The sequence below is a fragment of the Erithacus rubecula genome, assembly GCF_903797595.1.
Source record: "Erithacus rubecula genome assembly, chromosome: 2".
Taxonomy (NCBI): Eukaryota; Metazoa; Chordata; class Aves; order Passeriformes; family Muscicapidae; genus Erithacus; species Erithacus rubecula.
In genome coordinates, this window is record NC_136685.1 from 52,063,620 (window position 1) to 52,078,891 (window position 15,272).

Genomic DNA, 15,272 nt, shown 5'->3' on the forward strand with positions numbered 1-15,272 from the left:
CCCTGATGTTGTCCCAAATCATGAAACACACATGTGATTTTTGTTAGGAGAGCAATAGCTTTTATGCTGTACAGTCCTCACATGCCCAGCATATAGCAAAGTTCTTAAAAAATGCAGTGACTTTAGTACTGATAGTACAGTATCTAACTAGACAAACACTACTGCTTTATCTTCCCTGATGATGTTCATTGTGTCATGAACTGAATCTGCATGGAAACAACGGGGAACATCTCTGGAAGTTCTACTAATTCTTTAACATGTTATGGATACAAAATGTGAAGTGGTGGAATTTGATCACAAAGAATACTGGTTATCATGCTGGCCTTTTTTTGTTTATTTGTTTCTTTTGAAGTCTGGTTATAGGGCTGGTAGAATCTTAAATGAGCCAAATTATTTATTTATTTTAATCTTTTTTATTTATGGCAACTGTGACATACTCTATGCTTTTGCAGTTTGAATTTTTACTGCATTCTGAATCTTCAGGGTCACCACAAGCCCCTAAACACATTCCCCTGCCTCTGCCCCTGCTTCTCCAGGCCAGCTCTCCACCTGGCCTTCACACCTCACACACAGTTCTTCTTTCTTGCCATTTGGCTGAAGTAGACTTGGGAGTTGGGACAGTGGCCAGAATAATTTAGTGATCTCACTTGCAGATTTGCTAGGAATGTCTTATTGCTAGCCAGCTGTCATAGTTCATACTTAAGCTGGGCTGTATTAATATAAAATACAATGTCATGTAATTATAATTTATCAATAGCATTCAAACATCATGTGTTTATAAAGAAGATACAGGTATAGAAATTAAAGTTTTGGTAGGGTGTAGCAAAAAGTCTGTATATTCAAATATCAAGGAAGAAAGGAAAGAAATCCTTTCTTTTCATCCCTGTATATCTTGGGGTTTACTCGGCATTTTTCACCGAGTCCTATTTCTTCTTTTGAATTTTATGTTCTGTATTAATCCATACATGAAAAATGGGCATGGAACAAGCACCTAAATGGGATGGTTGTATGTAGCAAATCACCGACTCCAGACTGAGATTAGACATGACACCAACTGACTGCTCTGGGTTTGAAAGTAGTTTAGAGTGACTGATCACCAGTCTCTAAGGCACATAATGACAGTGCTTAACAAACTTTTGGACTAAAAAAATCCTGTTCAAGAGGCAATCTTTGGACTGAGATCACAAATTAAATGTAAAATGTTCTCTTGTCATGACTATGTCCTGAAGTGTTAGCTCCAAATTGCAGTGACACAAAGAAGGCACTAAATGAAACAGGTTTAGAGAATATATAAAAATAAAGTGTACAGAGCTGCTATAGCTTTTCAGGTTGTTATGGAAACAGAGGAAAGTTCAGCTTTCTTCCCCTGCCCATAATTGATAATGTGGAAATCCAGTATCTTAATTGCAAAATACAGCCTTGCCTCTTCCCTCACCTGCTAACACTTCAAATATTTTTTCTGTTGGTTTCTTACATTAAGACATTGTCCGTGATAGTTATTTTGCAACTAATCTTAAATGTCTTTTAGCCAACATATCAATTGTAGACATAGACACCAATGAAGAAGAGACCATAGCAACAACTTCTACAGGCAGCCACTTTGGACTCAACTTAAAAGGGCACGAGAAAATATATTTTGGGGGATTGCCAACCCTGAGAAATCTAAGGTAATGTGGCTCAAAACAATTTCTTTATTCTTAGTAAGGTGATGTAAATACAATGTAATCTTATTCTCTACATTTATTTCTCAAGTTCATTTGCAGTAAGTGAATGGTGAATTCCCAATGTACCCTGTACTGCCACAGCAGAGTAGTGCTTTATTTGCATGTGGTTTGTATTTCACACAGCTCACCTTACACAGATGCAATGGAAATGGCACTTGCAGTGCAGTACATCTTCCTGATCCTGTGCAAGGACCATGATATAACTGCCTCTCTAAGTATTTATTTATTTTATGCATAGGATTTGTGACTGCAGAATGAGAGAATTCGCTCAATAGTTTCACAAAATTAAGGACAAGTGTTTACTTTGTTCATGAGTAGAAAATTCACCTACAGACTAGTCCACATGGGATTGCTGCTTAATGGGTATCCATGTTTTTGCATAATCAGTGCCAGTATACTTTAAATACGTGTTAACATATTTTACTTAGATATAATTTTTAGTTATTTTTAGATTTTAGTTCCTGGTCTCCTTAGATAAAGTTCCTCTTGTATTCGGGACTTAAAGTATATGGCATGATACTCTTCATATAGTTAATGTAAGCAGAATGAAATATTTTTCCTTCAGAAGTCTGATCCTGAATTTTCTACACAAATAAAATTCCCAGTAATTATTTGTTAATTAGTGCATAGTAATATTCATAAATGTTAACTTCAGCATAAATAAACTAAAGAAATGGGATAACAGATTCTTTAATTTAGTAAGTTTCTTTCATGGCTTTAAATAGACCAAAAAAGTTACTTAAAGTTTAAATGAATATTCAGCAGTTTTGCAATGACAAGAACAAGAGAATTCTGTGCTATAATGAACAGATGAGCAACACAGAAACAGGCCCATTAATCTGTGTCAGCTTTAACTACATGGCATAATGAGAGCCTTGAAGTGGTCTTGTGCACAAGGAACTGTTGTGTTTAATCCACAGACTCTTCTGCCACTATAAGAATGGACATATTTGTTAATTTATTAGGATAATCATTGACCTCTGATGTCAAATCACCCAGCAATAAAAAGATCTAAGATCTATTTTACTCATGAAATATAACACTACATTATGTAATTGTGAAATCACACCAGTGCATAGCAAAATGTCTAGAGCAATTATCTTCCACTTCCTTTGTGGCTGCCCAGAAAATCAGTGTACCACAGCTACTTTGACCTGTGGTAACCGTTCTGCCTACAGCTATGATTTGTCAGTGCCTGAGGCAAGATTAATGTTATGGCAAATTAGAATCAAAAGTAGTGAAAGGGGGATTAGGGCAAAGCTGAGCTACTGCAAACAATAGACACTGAGGTATCCATGACTTTGTAATTATCAGGTCGAGTCAGTTCTGCCAGATTCTTTTACATGGTTTGCTTTTGCTTATGACCAAGTATAGTATCAAGTTATAAAAACACTCTGAGGTGCTACACTTTAAGTTAGCTGTTTGCAGAGTAAACCTCTTAATTGTTATATCCTGGTAGCCTACATAGAATCTCACATAGAATCTTTTATTATATGTTGTTTGTAAATTATGTACACTTGCTTCACTGTGAAATGGCTGAACCTTGCTAATGAGTTACCACAGAACAGCAATACAAGAAGTGCCATTTGCTGCAATTAACGCCATGTTGTTGTTTTCTTTTTTTTGTCTTTCTTTCTCACCCCAGTATGAAAGCAAGGTAAAAACAATGAGATTATTTGCATGACTTGCATGTGTGTAGTTCAAGTGCAGCTTGCAGCAGGGGTGGCAGCACACAGCAGCACGGGCAGCGTTTAGAGCAGCTGCTATGCCAAGGCTCTCAGCTCAGCGAGCTGCTCCTGCCACAGCCAGCAAAGCTGCTCCCAAGGGCTCACCACCATCAAGTTCTACGCTGTGCACACACCTACACCAGCAACTTTTATTTTCCTCAGGCAGCTGCTTGCTTCAGCTGTGTGCTGCTTGTGGCGATGCTGCAGTGCTGGGAAGCGAGGCTCCAGCCAGCTGTGCTGCTGACTCTGGCTCCAGCCTCCGGGTCCAGGAGCAGTGTACTCCCATGTGAGGTGGGAGTGCCCTGCTCAGAGGCACTGAAGGAGTTACTGAGGAGAGCAAGGTGGAGATTTTTAGGTGAAATTTGCCACTTAAGAACAGGAGTATGAGGTGGTGAGAGGGAAAGTCACCTATTTCTGACTGCATTTCCATGTTGCAACTGTTTGTATCTGTTGCTTTTGCCTTGGTGTGCTCAGATATGGACTGATCTTCATTGCATTTTTGCAGCCTAATTCCTGTCTTGGATTGGAAAAATACAATTTCACCCCCACACTCCTGCCCTGAACCTTAGAAAGATTATTTCTTCTCATGTTCCAGAAACTGCTGTTTTGTTTTCCCTCAAAACTGGCCTGTTTTGGCAAAAGAAAAAAAAAAAAAAAAAAAAAAAAAAAAAAAAAAAAGAGCCCAAAAAACAAACCCAGAATTATGCAAGACCTTAGTGAACTTGGACTTGTTTGTGTTTGGTATATTTTGGAAAGGGAAAAAGGGAAAATGCAAGAAAACATCAAGCAGTGTTTGGTGTTTGCAAGGAGGTTGAGCCAGACAACCCATAGTGTTACCTTCCAATCTTACCCATTCTGTGATTCTGTGATATGGACTGGGAATTATAACAGCAACTTTTTGTAAAAGGGCAGGATAAGGACAGTCTGTCACTGGACAAGGCAGGGAAGGGTAGTAGCAAGAATGGTTTCTGGATGGCAAAGACTATGGGCACCAGTGACAGTGATAGCAGCAAAACTGTTCTTCTACTGGGAAGATAAATTCATAAAAGAACTGGAGAAGAGATGGGGGGGAAAAAAGGAAAAATGAAAGGTGAACATAGCTACTTGACTGTAAATAAAGCAGCATATGGATCATTTTAGTAAGCCAGATGCTTGCTTTAACTTATGCAGAGAGTACTAATTTGCCAGAGAATACATTACGCTTGCTCAGTTGGCTATAATGTAAAGAATGGCTTTCAGTGCCAAAACATGCAGCTGATTAGTATCTGTGCAAAATGGTTTTATTTTGTAATTAATATTCTTTACAATTTTTTCTTTCCTTTCAGGGAACTGAAGTGTTTGTTGTTTCCCTACCCCACTCTACCTTATTTATTTCCCAAGCTAATTTTTCTCTCTTTGAGCTGTTCATACTATTTAGATATTCTAGTAAATACTTGTAGGTAATATTTTTAGTGAATTAAATAGTGGTTGTTTTGGTTTGTTTTTTGCATTTACTCTCCATGGTATCAATGGCAGATTTTTTCCTGAGGTGACTTTATATAACTTTTCTTATGGCAAGCCTGGTTCAGATGTTACCAGCAGTTATGGTCTCACTCTGGTGTACCTGGGCCCAGGAAATTGTACTTTTGCAATCAAACATGATCATTTTCATGTTACTTTCATGGGGTTTCTCATTTCTTCTCATCAGTCAGCTGATGAGTCAAACATGGAACTTGAATTCCATTACCTTATTTTCCTGTCTTGGATGGATAGGTGCATTCTGTAACAAAGCCACGTGCTTTGTTTTGTTTAACTGCCTGAAAAACTAAGCAGTATTGCTGTGTCCGAAGAAAATATGCAGCAGTTTTCATAAGAAAGATACTGGAAATATATAAAAATTTCAGTCCACTTAATTGCCTTCCTAATGTGTGTGGGCAAAAATTTTATTCAATTATTTGTATGCTGCTGAAATTCTTTCATTGGATTTAGCATGCAAAAAGAGAAACAAAAAATGTGTTCCAGTTAGGGTCTCTCCTTACTGTTACAGTTTCCTAATTTGCATCTTTCTGCTTTACCTTAGGAACAACAGCTTCCTTATTTCATAGCTCTCTGTGTTTTAACACCAAAGGTGATAGCATTCCTTCACCAAAGGAAAAACACTAAAAACAAACTAACCAACCAAAAATGCTTAAAGAAAGAATTGAGAAGGGGACTGTTGTCAATTGGAGATGAGATGAACCTCGTTACACCTTTGAGTGATGCAAGGCAGAGTGCAATGTGTTCTGGTAGATTGTAGAAGGCAACATGTATTTGAGTGTATGTGTGTAGTTAAAATAAAAATCAAGCATCTGTGCATCTGAAACTGGATGTATGTGTGTCTGGCTGACTGTTCTTCCTAAACTCTATTTTTGAAAACACATTGTACTTCTACATATTTCTTAGGCCTGAAGTGAACTTGGAGAAATACACAGGTTGCCTCAAAGACATTGAAATTTCAAGGACACCTTATAACATATTGAGCAGTCCTGACTTTGTTGGTCTAACCAAAGGATGCACTCTAGAGGTTAGTCTGATTTCCATTTATTTTGGCCCTAATGTTTATAAAGGTTTTCTGGTTTCTGATTATATGGCATAGTAGATTAATTGCATATGGTGTATTCCTTAGATAGGAATCTAACCTTAAAACCCAAACAGCTGCATTTAAGAGAAAGAAAGATGAGTAAGTCTGATCAGCAAGTAGATCAGTTTTTTCAGATCCTGGCTTCTTGGAGAGTATCCCTGGCCACTTGCGCTGTCCCTATCCCTAAAGGGTAGGATTTTCTGAACTGCTTAGCAGTGATTGAGCTTTGTTTCAACTGACTAAAATGGTAATTATTAACATTAATGAGGATAGGCACAGACAACACTGCAAAAACTAAAAAAAAACAAACTGATGCCCATAAAACCCAAGGATTTAATTTTTTTAATTGTTATTGTAAAGTCATTCACTACGTAAAACCTCAGGTATGACTATTTGCTGTCATGAGCTACCACTGAGCTGGAAGGCACATTTCTTATTGATCACTAGGAATGTGCAAAATTTAGATTTATTTTAGCTTTAATTGCATCTATTTTCAGTTGTTGCTGCTTGCAACTAACATCCTTTCAGTGCATTTAGAATTCAACAAATCTGATCTGAAATTTGGAAGAAAATTTAGTAATTTTCCAAGGAAAAGTATTTTTATATTAAAAAATATTTCCACTGACATTCATGTCCCGATAAATAGTTTGTATCTCTTCCCTGGAAATCTCTACCATTTAAGATAGTTTTGTAAGCAGGTGGAAGATATAATCAGCATATATTACATACATGTGATTTTCCATATCAGATACCATTACAGTAAATCCAAATGAGTTCTTGTTAATCCCATGCTCTCCAAATATTTTTTTCTGCAAAACATTAAACCTTTACTTTAAACAGCAACTGGAACTTGGCCAGGCCAAAATAAAGACAAGGACCCTATTTTGCTGTGTTTATCCATTGTGCCTTTGCCCTTCATCAGTGCAAAAAGTGCACAACAGTAGGGCTCTCAGACAGGATATTAGACCAGTTTTGTTACGTGATCCCTATTTTCAAGTTTGTGATAAAGCTAAATTGTAAACAAGCAGATTGTTCAAATGCTTTTAAATCTTACAGATTTGGCTTCAGCAAAAAATTGATAGGTTCATATCTGTTTTGAGTATATTATTTCTGAAAAAGGAAAGAAGGATAGTTGTGTTCATTTTCTCCTGTTGCTATGAATCTCAGAAAGTACTTTGTCTTTCACATTATTTTGTAACACTTGAGGTTTCAGAGATGAAAACTAATTGATTAACCCTTTTGTTGGGGAAATAAAATATTCTAAATGTACAAAACAAGATGTAGGAAAATTAAAAAGAAGTGAAGCAAAGGTAAAGGATGAAGACTGGATATGTATTCCATCATTTAAATGTCCTCGGATTGCCAGAGAAAGGTAAGCACCACCTGCAATTATTTTATCTGGCATAATTTTTTATCTCTAGACCTGCAAACAGTTCTACTGTACTGAAATAAAATGGTGAACTGCTTAAGAAAAACTCACCGTTTCTATAGGTTGGTCTTCCACATCTGGAAGAATACATGAGTTGGCAGTGGTGACAGAAAATCTTTGGGAGTATGCACTGATTTATTATTTGATGACATATTCTACTCTTTAAATTGTGTTAATGGCTACCAATGTCTGAAGAGTTGGGTCATGTGCAACAAGTGCTTAGTTTATGACTCTTGAGTAACCAAGAAAGCAGTGGTGCTTAGAGTAATGAAGATTAACTAAAAGTATTTTGTCAGGACATCTGACAAATAATAGAATCTAATTGACATCCATATTGGGTTTTATTGTATAGATTTTTATTGTATAGATTTGAAAGCAAACTCCAATTGTATGAACTCAATGGAAAACACAAATATAAAATAGAAGCAATCTTCAGCAGTTATTTTTAATCCAAGAGGATACATCGACGTAAAACTGGAACTTTGCCTTCCTGTAAGACAGGGTTCCACAAATCCGGTCATGATGCCAGATGTAAACAGATAAACTAATGTTTGCAGAACATTTTGAGGACTAAATTGCTAAGTGTCTATTATTACTTTCCATCTTTTCACATCAGTTATATTTACATAGTTTATTCTTTTAATTCAGAAATCTTCCTGTGCATTCATAATCTTGCTTTTAATTCTATTGATGCACTTTTCCTGTCCTCTCCTTCCTACAGAACATTCATACAGTCAGCTTCTCCAAGCCAGGTTTTGTGGAACTTCAGCCAGTCTCCTTTGATGTGGGTACAGAAATCAATCTCTCCTTCAGCACCAGGAATGAGTCTGGGATCATCTTGTTTGGCACAAGTGGCACCCTTGTGCCCCCCAGGAGAAGGCGCAGGCACTCTGCAAGGAAAGCTGCTCCTCTGAAGAGGAAGCGCAGGCAGACAGGACAAGTAAGAGGAGCCTGGAAAAAAGATTTTTAAAAATCCCCACAGATCTACTGAGCTGCCCCAACTTGTTTCAAGACACTCTCAGATGTTTATGCTTAAGTTAAAATTCAGTTATTTGGAATAAATTATTTCTAGTGTTATTCTTTATCTGATGAAGAATCTAGTAGAAGCTCAGAATTGTTGGGGTTTTTTGTCTTGGAGAAATTGTTTCTCTTACAGGTTTACAGTCATGTATCTATTGCTTGTTGCTAAGCAGCAGATTTGGTTTTCTATTATATTCCATGTTGGGGTTTTTTAACCAAACCCAAATATTACAAAATACTGTTCTTCACTCATTTTGAGGACTACTGATGCACTATTAATGCTTGGAAACTCTCTCAATCCTGTTCACAGAGACATAAATGAGGATCATTCTTATTTCCCTGAGACCTAAAGAAAAAATAAAATAAAGCTGGTGAACACAGTGAAGATAAGCCCCTTGTTTGGCATCACTGATGTGGAATTTAAGACTTGAGTGCTTTGTCCTCCTCTCCTCTCTCATAAAATATGAATTTGCTCTATTAGTCCACAGTGTCTGAGTGGCTGGTAAAAGAAGTTGTTAGAAATTATTCAAGTCTTGATTAAATCTTGATTAAAATCCTGCCAGACACACAACAACAGCAATAAACAGAATGTGTTGATGCATTCTTTGTTCCGGACTTCTGGGAAGTGATATTTCATTATTCTCCTTTCTGCCTGTTTTGGAAGAGAGTTCTTGGTGACCTGGAGTAACACACTCCAGGGACAGCACATTTTAATGGCTCACCTGGATGACATTAACTTCAGAGTAGGGGCTCTTTCATCATTTCCCAGCTCTTCAGGTCACAGAAGTCAACGTGACCACTTGCTAGACTAACTGGAGTTTAGATCCTGAAATCTGCCACAATATGATGCTGGTGCTGGAGTAACTACTGGCATGATTTGCCAGCCCTCCAAACACAGAACTCAGGCTGAGATCAATACACTTCAGGGCTTGATGGGTTTAGGGGCAAGTCTTGTAACAACAAAAATCAGAAGAGCTGTGGAAGTCTCCATCCTTCCTTGAAAATAGATGGAGATAAATCTTCTGTCGACATTTTCCAGCATGACCTCATTTTACCCCTTCCTCATTATAAAAATGCAGAAGTCAGGGTGTATCAGCAGCAGCAGAACTGCAACAGCAATGTCTTGTCCATGTGAGCACATCAATAGTCAGTGTAAGACAACAAAACGTTCACACTAATGTAAAACGAAGTGAAACAGTTTCTTTCCAAACATAACTTATCTTTTTGTTGCAACGTGCACCTTGCAGGCCTACTATGCCGTGTTCCTGAACAGAGGGAGGCTGGAAGTGCACATCTCCACCGGCATCCGGGACCCCCACAGGATCACCCTCCGACCGGAGGCTGGCGACTTCCACGACGGCAGAGCACATTCCATCCGGATAGAGCGAGCCAGAGGGTAACGAGTGCTGCAGTGCTGCAAACACATTGCATAGCTACTTCAACAATGCAAATCCATCCCTGGCTTTGGCAATCCGTGTGAATGCTGCTTCTGAGACAAAAAAGAACAATTCTTTTAATTCCGTCGTTATCCAAAAATTCTTAGAAATAAGTTTTTGGGAGTCATTATTGTTCTGAAGAGCTGGGTTTACATGCTTTTGTAGGCTGCTAGCCTGTTTCTCCAGAGATTTGTGTTTGCTTGAACTGGCATCTTTAATCTTCTGATTCTTTGCAAATACATTTTATAAAAGCATCTATGGGTGAGAAATTCTGCTGTGGTGCAATAAATCTCTTCTTCAGGATATATAGAAAAATACCCTTTTTAAAGGGTACAAACTGCAACAGCACAGCAGCCTGTAGCCTTTTTGAGATGCCACATGCTGGACACAAAGTGCCCAGCTAAATATGGCAAAACAATGAAAATACAGTCCCACTTTTGTTATTGGAAAAGCTGTCACAGACCTTCTCAGACCATATTGATTTACATTGAATTTCACTTGAATTCCTTTGCCCTTTCTCAGACATTTTAAAACTTTCTTATTACACTTTACCATTCAGAAAGGGATTAGAAACAGCACTACTGCAGTGTGTAGAACTCAGGCAGCCAAAAATATTTATGGCCTGGAAGAGCCCGTGTTCCAAGCAGGGTTTGTTATGGACATTTATTATTTGTACGAACATAAAAATGTGTGCATCCTGTGCAGACATTTGTTGAATTAGTTCACTGTGCACAATGTTGTGTGTTCTTAAAAGAAATCAGAAAGAAGATATGACATCCAGCATGTTACAAAAGGCATTTACCCACTTCACCCTCTTACCCTCACAACACTGCAGCCTTCTTGACCAAACATTTCTGTCTAGTGCCCAGGTGCCCTTCTATTTTGCTTTCCTTTCTGTATAATTTTCTGACTGAATTTCTATTGTATTGTTAAAAAACCTCTCATAAATAATGCCTCCATTCAATAAATCTCCGCTAGGTGACTAGGTCAAAGTCAAACCATTAATGCTTTAGAAGAAAAAGTTATTTTGGAAAAGGATGACAGGTCTTTGTGATATGGTTTATGTAACTGCAACAGAACACAAATATGCAGATGATATAAAAAGCTCTAAACAACAAAGTAAATTTTTTATGCAGTGCTACAGCGTAGTACAGTAGCTTGACCTTATGAGGGTACATGTGAGAGTACATTAAGGCAAAATTGCTGTACAATGTCATCAGGGATGGTGCTTGTTCAGATGAGACCTCTGTGTTTTCAAAGTAGCTTTGTTACAAAACAAATTGCCTGAACTCTGAAGTTTCTGTAACCTGAAATGGATGGAAAAAGGCATAATTTGAGATTAACCCTTCCTCTGCTCCTCATGAAGCTCTATTTTTTTAAATGTGAGGAACACCCTGTAAAAACTCTGCAGAGAGATAATTGTCCATATAATTATGAAAAATGATATTGTTGAAAACTAATGTGCATCATTGCATGCTTCTGCTTGGACCCAAAATGTTTATGATGGTTAGCCATGGCTAAGATGTAGCAGCACAAAGGATAACTTGAGTCTTGACAATCTGACTTCCCTACACTTCCTCTGAAGGTAGAGAAGGGAAATGTCCTCTCTGGCACACTTCATGGAACCTAAACTAGTTGTTTGTTGTGAACTGCTTCCAGAGAAATCTCTCTCCTTCTGTTTCCACTGCTGGAGGGACTGGGAGATATCATAGGGATTGTCCTGAAAGATAAGTCTTTTAATAACTGCTTTCTCTAATCCTATGAAAAAATTATCATATTTATTACTCTGCATTTTTACAAACCAAATTAATTAATCCAAAACTATGAGGAAACTGGACAATTTACACTTAGTACAGCACTTAAGTCATTCAGGTGCTTAAGTCACTGTCCAGTTCTGTCTAGGATGCATATTAATAAAAAAAACAAGCATTTTGTGTTTGAAAACAGGTCTATTTTCAATAAGCATTTTCAAGATTCAGTTGCTTGCATTTGTTATTATAATTAAGAAAGAATATCAGAGTTCAATATAATTTTGCAGTTGACAAAAGGGAATTTATTTGCCAGAAACTGATTAGTCAGCCAGTGGTGCTGCAGAAGGTCCTACCTTCCTGTCTTCAGCCTTAACAGTAACCATGGGACTGCTTTGTCTTTTGCTCGTACTGTGTGAAATACTCATTGGAATGAATTTTAGCACCTGTATTGGTACATGGTGAACAATCAGCAATTTTCCTACTCTACCACCTCCCCCAGAAGAAGCTATGAGATCTTTAAAAAGTGTACCATATGTCTGGCATTGATCCTGCAGTCAGAGCAGTCTGGTTGTGCTCCACCAAGAAGATAATAAGGAAACAGGGAGTCCAAACAAAATGTGAGCCCGTGCTGTTCCCATCCTGCTGATCTCTAGATGATTGTGTCTGCCATCATAGTACAGCCAGCTCAGCCCTACTGTCAGTATTGCCACACCACAGACCTCTTTTTCCTGTGCAGCCACAGTCTGACATAACCATCCTTCCACAGCACAATTTTTCCAGGCTTTGTCAAACAACTACCAAGGAAGCACAGCAGCAGCTGAAACCCCTCTAGTGGTTAATATGCATTTAATGTGAGCTTCCAATTACATAATTTGAGTTGCTCATTGTTACAGCTGGTGTAGGAGTTAACAGGGCTTGCAAAGGGTTGATTTCAATACAAGCAATAACCAGCATAAAATATATTTTTCTTTGCTTTCAAATTTTTTCCACAGGATGTTCAGTGTTCAAGTCGATGAGGACAAAGTCCAGACTCAGAGGCTTCCATCAGACCTGCCCATCTCTGTTAAGAAACTCTTTGTGGGGGGTACTTCTTCCCAGTTTCAGACTGCACCTGTCAGAAACATACCACCATTTGAGGGCTGTATATGGAATCTTGTCATTAATGCCACGTAAGTCTCAATGATGCCAACAAGCATCCAGATAATGAGATCTGGTTAAACTGCCTTGGTTACCAGAAGAAAGTTCATTGCTGCAACAAATCATACTAGCCAGCAAATCCTAGAATATGAAATATATGGCCTGTTTTCTTTATATGCCATTCCTTTTTTTTTTTTTTTTTGTCTACAGTATATGCTCCATAGGCTATTCAATTAATGAGTTGTTTTACGGACAAGCCAACACTGTTTATCCATGAAATCAGAGAAATTCAACAGTAACACTGCAGTAAGATGTGTATCAGCAATAGATATTTATAGTGTATCATAACACTTTATTTCAGGTAAGGGTGACTTCCAAGAGAAGTCAAAATTCTGAGAACCACCATGGGAATCAATTTACTTTGTGGAAAGTGCAGTAATCTGGAAGGAACATTTGAGTAAAAGGAAAGGCAATGGTGAATAAAATAAAACCTCTATTGAAAGATTCCATCTAAATCTTTCTTTCACATATCTGTAGTACCTAAATTAGGATTTTATCACTCCACATCAGAGTAAATTATTTCTCTCCAATATCATTGAAGCTACATTGGCCTGTAAAGTTTGCCAAGAGGATGCCTGTCTCTCTTCACTGACCATAGGAGGAAAAGCCAATCACCTCTGGTTTAAGTGTCTTGCTTCTGTACCTGTACCTACCTGTACAGGGTGGGATGAATCCTGGCTTTTGTGTCCTGTGAAGTGAAACTACACTGCTGCCTATAATTTTTCTTTGTAAATACGTGGTAAAAAGGCAGAAAAACTAATAACAGGCATCACTCTTTTTGTGTGTTCTCAGCCCCATGGATTTTGCCCAACCTGTGTCCTTTGAAAATGCAGATATTGGCCGATGTCCCACACTAGAACCAGAAGTTAGGCCAGCTGAGGATGAAGATAAACCAACCCGTGCATCAGTTCTGGTCCAACCTGAACCAGAAACTAATGGGGAGAAAGAAAGGCCAAGGATCCCTCCTGCTTCTCCTTCTCCAATACCACCTCTGTCAGCACTTGTAAGTATAAATCACTTCAGTCAGGCAGAGTTTGAAAAGTTTGTTCTTCCAGGCAAAATTGAAAGGCTATTCATCAGGAACAATGAAGCACTTTGCCACAAATTCAGCATGATACTGTAAATGAAACACCTTGTTGTAGGTCACTAAAACCTGTGGATAATGGAAAACTGGCTGATATAATTTTCTTGGATTATCACAACAGTAATTTAAAGAGTGATACAGTTTTAGAAATATCTTTGGCTTGCATGCTTAGCCATAAACCCTTACACTTCAGGATGTAGGCCAAGCAATATTTGCTTGGGGTTGGAAGGGAAATTTTCCCATGGGAAATCCATTTCATTATGATATTTCTTGTGCTGTTCTCTGATGTGCATGATAACAGTCATGTCAATGATAGGATGAAGAAAAATACAAACCTGGAGGCCTGTTTGATATGGCAATTCTTCCACTGCTAGTTTATAACTTTAGTCAGGAGAATTATAAAATGAAACCTCAGTCACTGCTAAATTGTGTTCAACTGTTGTTACCAGAAATAAACAGCTAGTGGCAAGCAGTCAACAAAATTTAAGGGAAAAACTCCTTCTCTAATGAGTAATTTTATAATTTGATGCAATATTTTACTGCTCACTAAACACATGTTTACACATCTGAATATTAAAATTAATAATACATGCACTGGAAAATATTTTTGAGGGGAAAATTGTTTGTATTTTGTTAGAACAGAATACAACTAACAGGTATATGCGGGCTATAGTTTAGTATGAGTGAGGTTTCAAAATGGTGTGAAGAGACTGCACATTCCCCAGTTAGGAACCTATTTGCACTATTGGAATTTACACTTCAATAATAATAGGTTTAATAATAATAGGTTCAATAATAATAGGTTTAGAGAAGAACCAAAATTTTATTTGACATGCATAACCACCTTTGTTGGCCAGGTATATATGGCACAGCTTTATCTAGAAGGACTTTTCAGGTGTTACTGAAATCTCCACATCACATGCATGGAAATGGGAGCCATGGGTTCAAGGCAGGCAAGCTCCTCTCAGTTGTTACCATGCCCTAAGCCCCACAGTTACAAACACCAACCTCTCAATGCTCTAGGGCAGTGGCTGCCATTCGTTCCCACAAGGTGGAGTAGTTGTAGCACCAGGGCGCAATGCAGCTTTCCTGTTTGGAGTCCAAAGCAAATCTGCAGTACAGTAAGGCTACTATAGAAAGATAAGGAACCAGGCAACAAGGTAAAAGGGATTATCCACTTTAATGCTCACTGTTGTGAAGGAATGCAGTCATAGTATCCCTTGATCAAACCTTAAAACAAAATGAAGAAATAAACCACAGAAGAAAGAGCAAGTGCAGAGTTCCTAAGACTATAAACACTAACTT

At 37.9% G+C, this 15,272-nt stretch overlaps 1 protein-coding gene across 7 annotated transcripts in view; it reads left to right on the top strand.

Moving 5' to 3' along the window:
- The window catches only part of LAMA2 (laminin subunit alpha 2), a 332,349-nt gene that overhangs the window by 302,330 nt on the left and 14,747 nt on the right, over positions 1–15,272 (top strand). For 4 of the 7 annotated variants that reach the window (XM_079297888.1, XM_079297890.1, XM_079297892.1 and 1 more), the window contains 6 exons: positions 1,529–1,667; positions 5,873–5,993; positions 8,201–8,419; positions 9,747–9,895; positions 12,679–12,855; positions 13,676–13,886. In XM_079297888.1, coding sequence (XP_079154014.1) covers positions 1,529–1,667; positions 5,873–5,993; positions 8,201–8,419; positions 9,747–9,895; positions 12,679–12,855; positions 13,676–13,886 — 1,016 coding nt within the window. Of the gene's footprint in view, positions 1–1,528; positions 1,668–3,369; positions 3,382–5,872; positions 5,994–8,200; positions 8,420–9,746; positions 9,896–12,678; positions 12,856–13,675; positions 13,887–15,272 lie in introns of all 7 variants that reach the window. The other 3 variants (XM_079297887.1, XM_079297889.1, XM_079297891.1) reach the window with 1 other exon arrangement.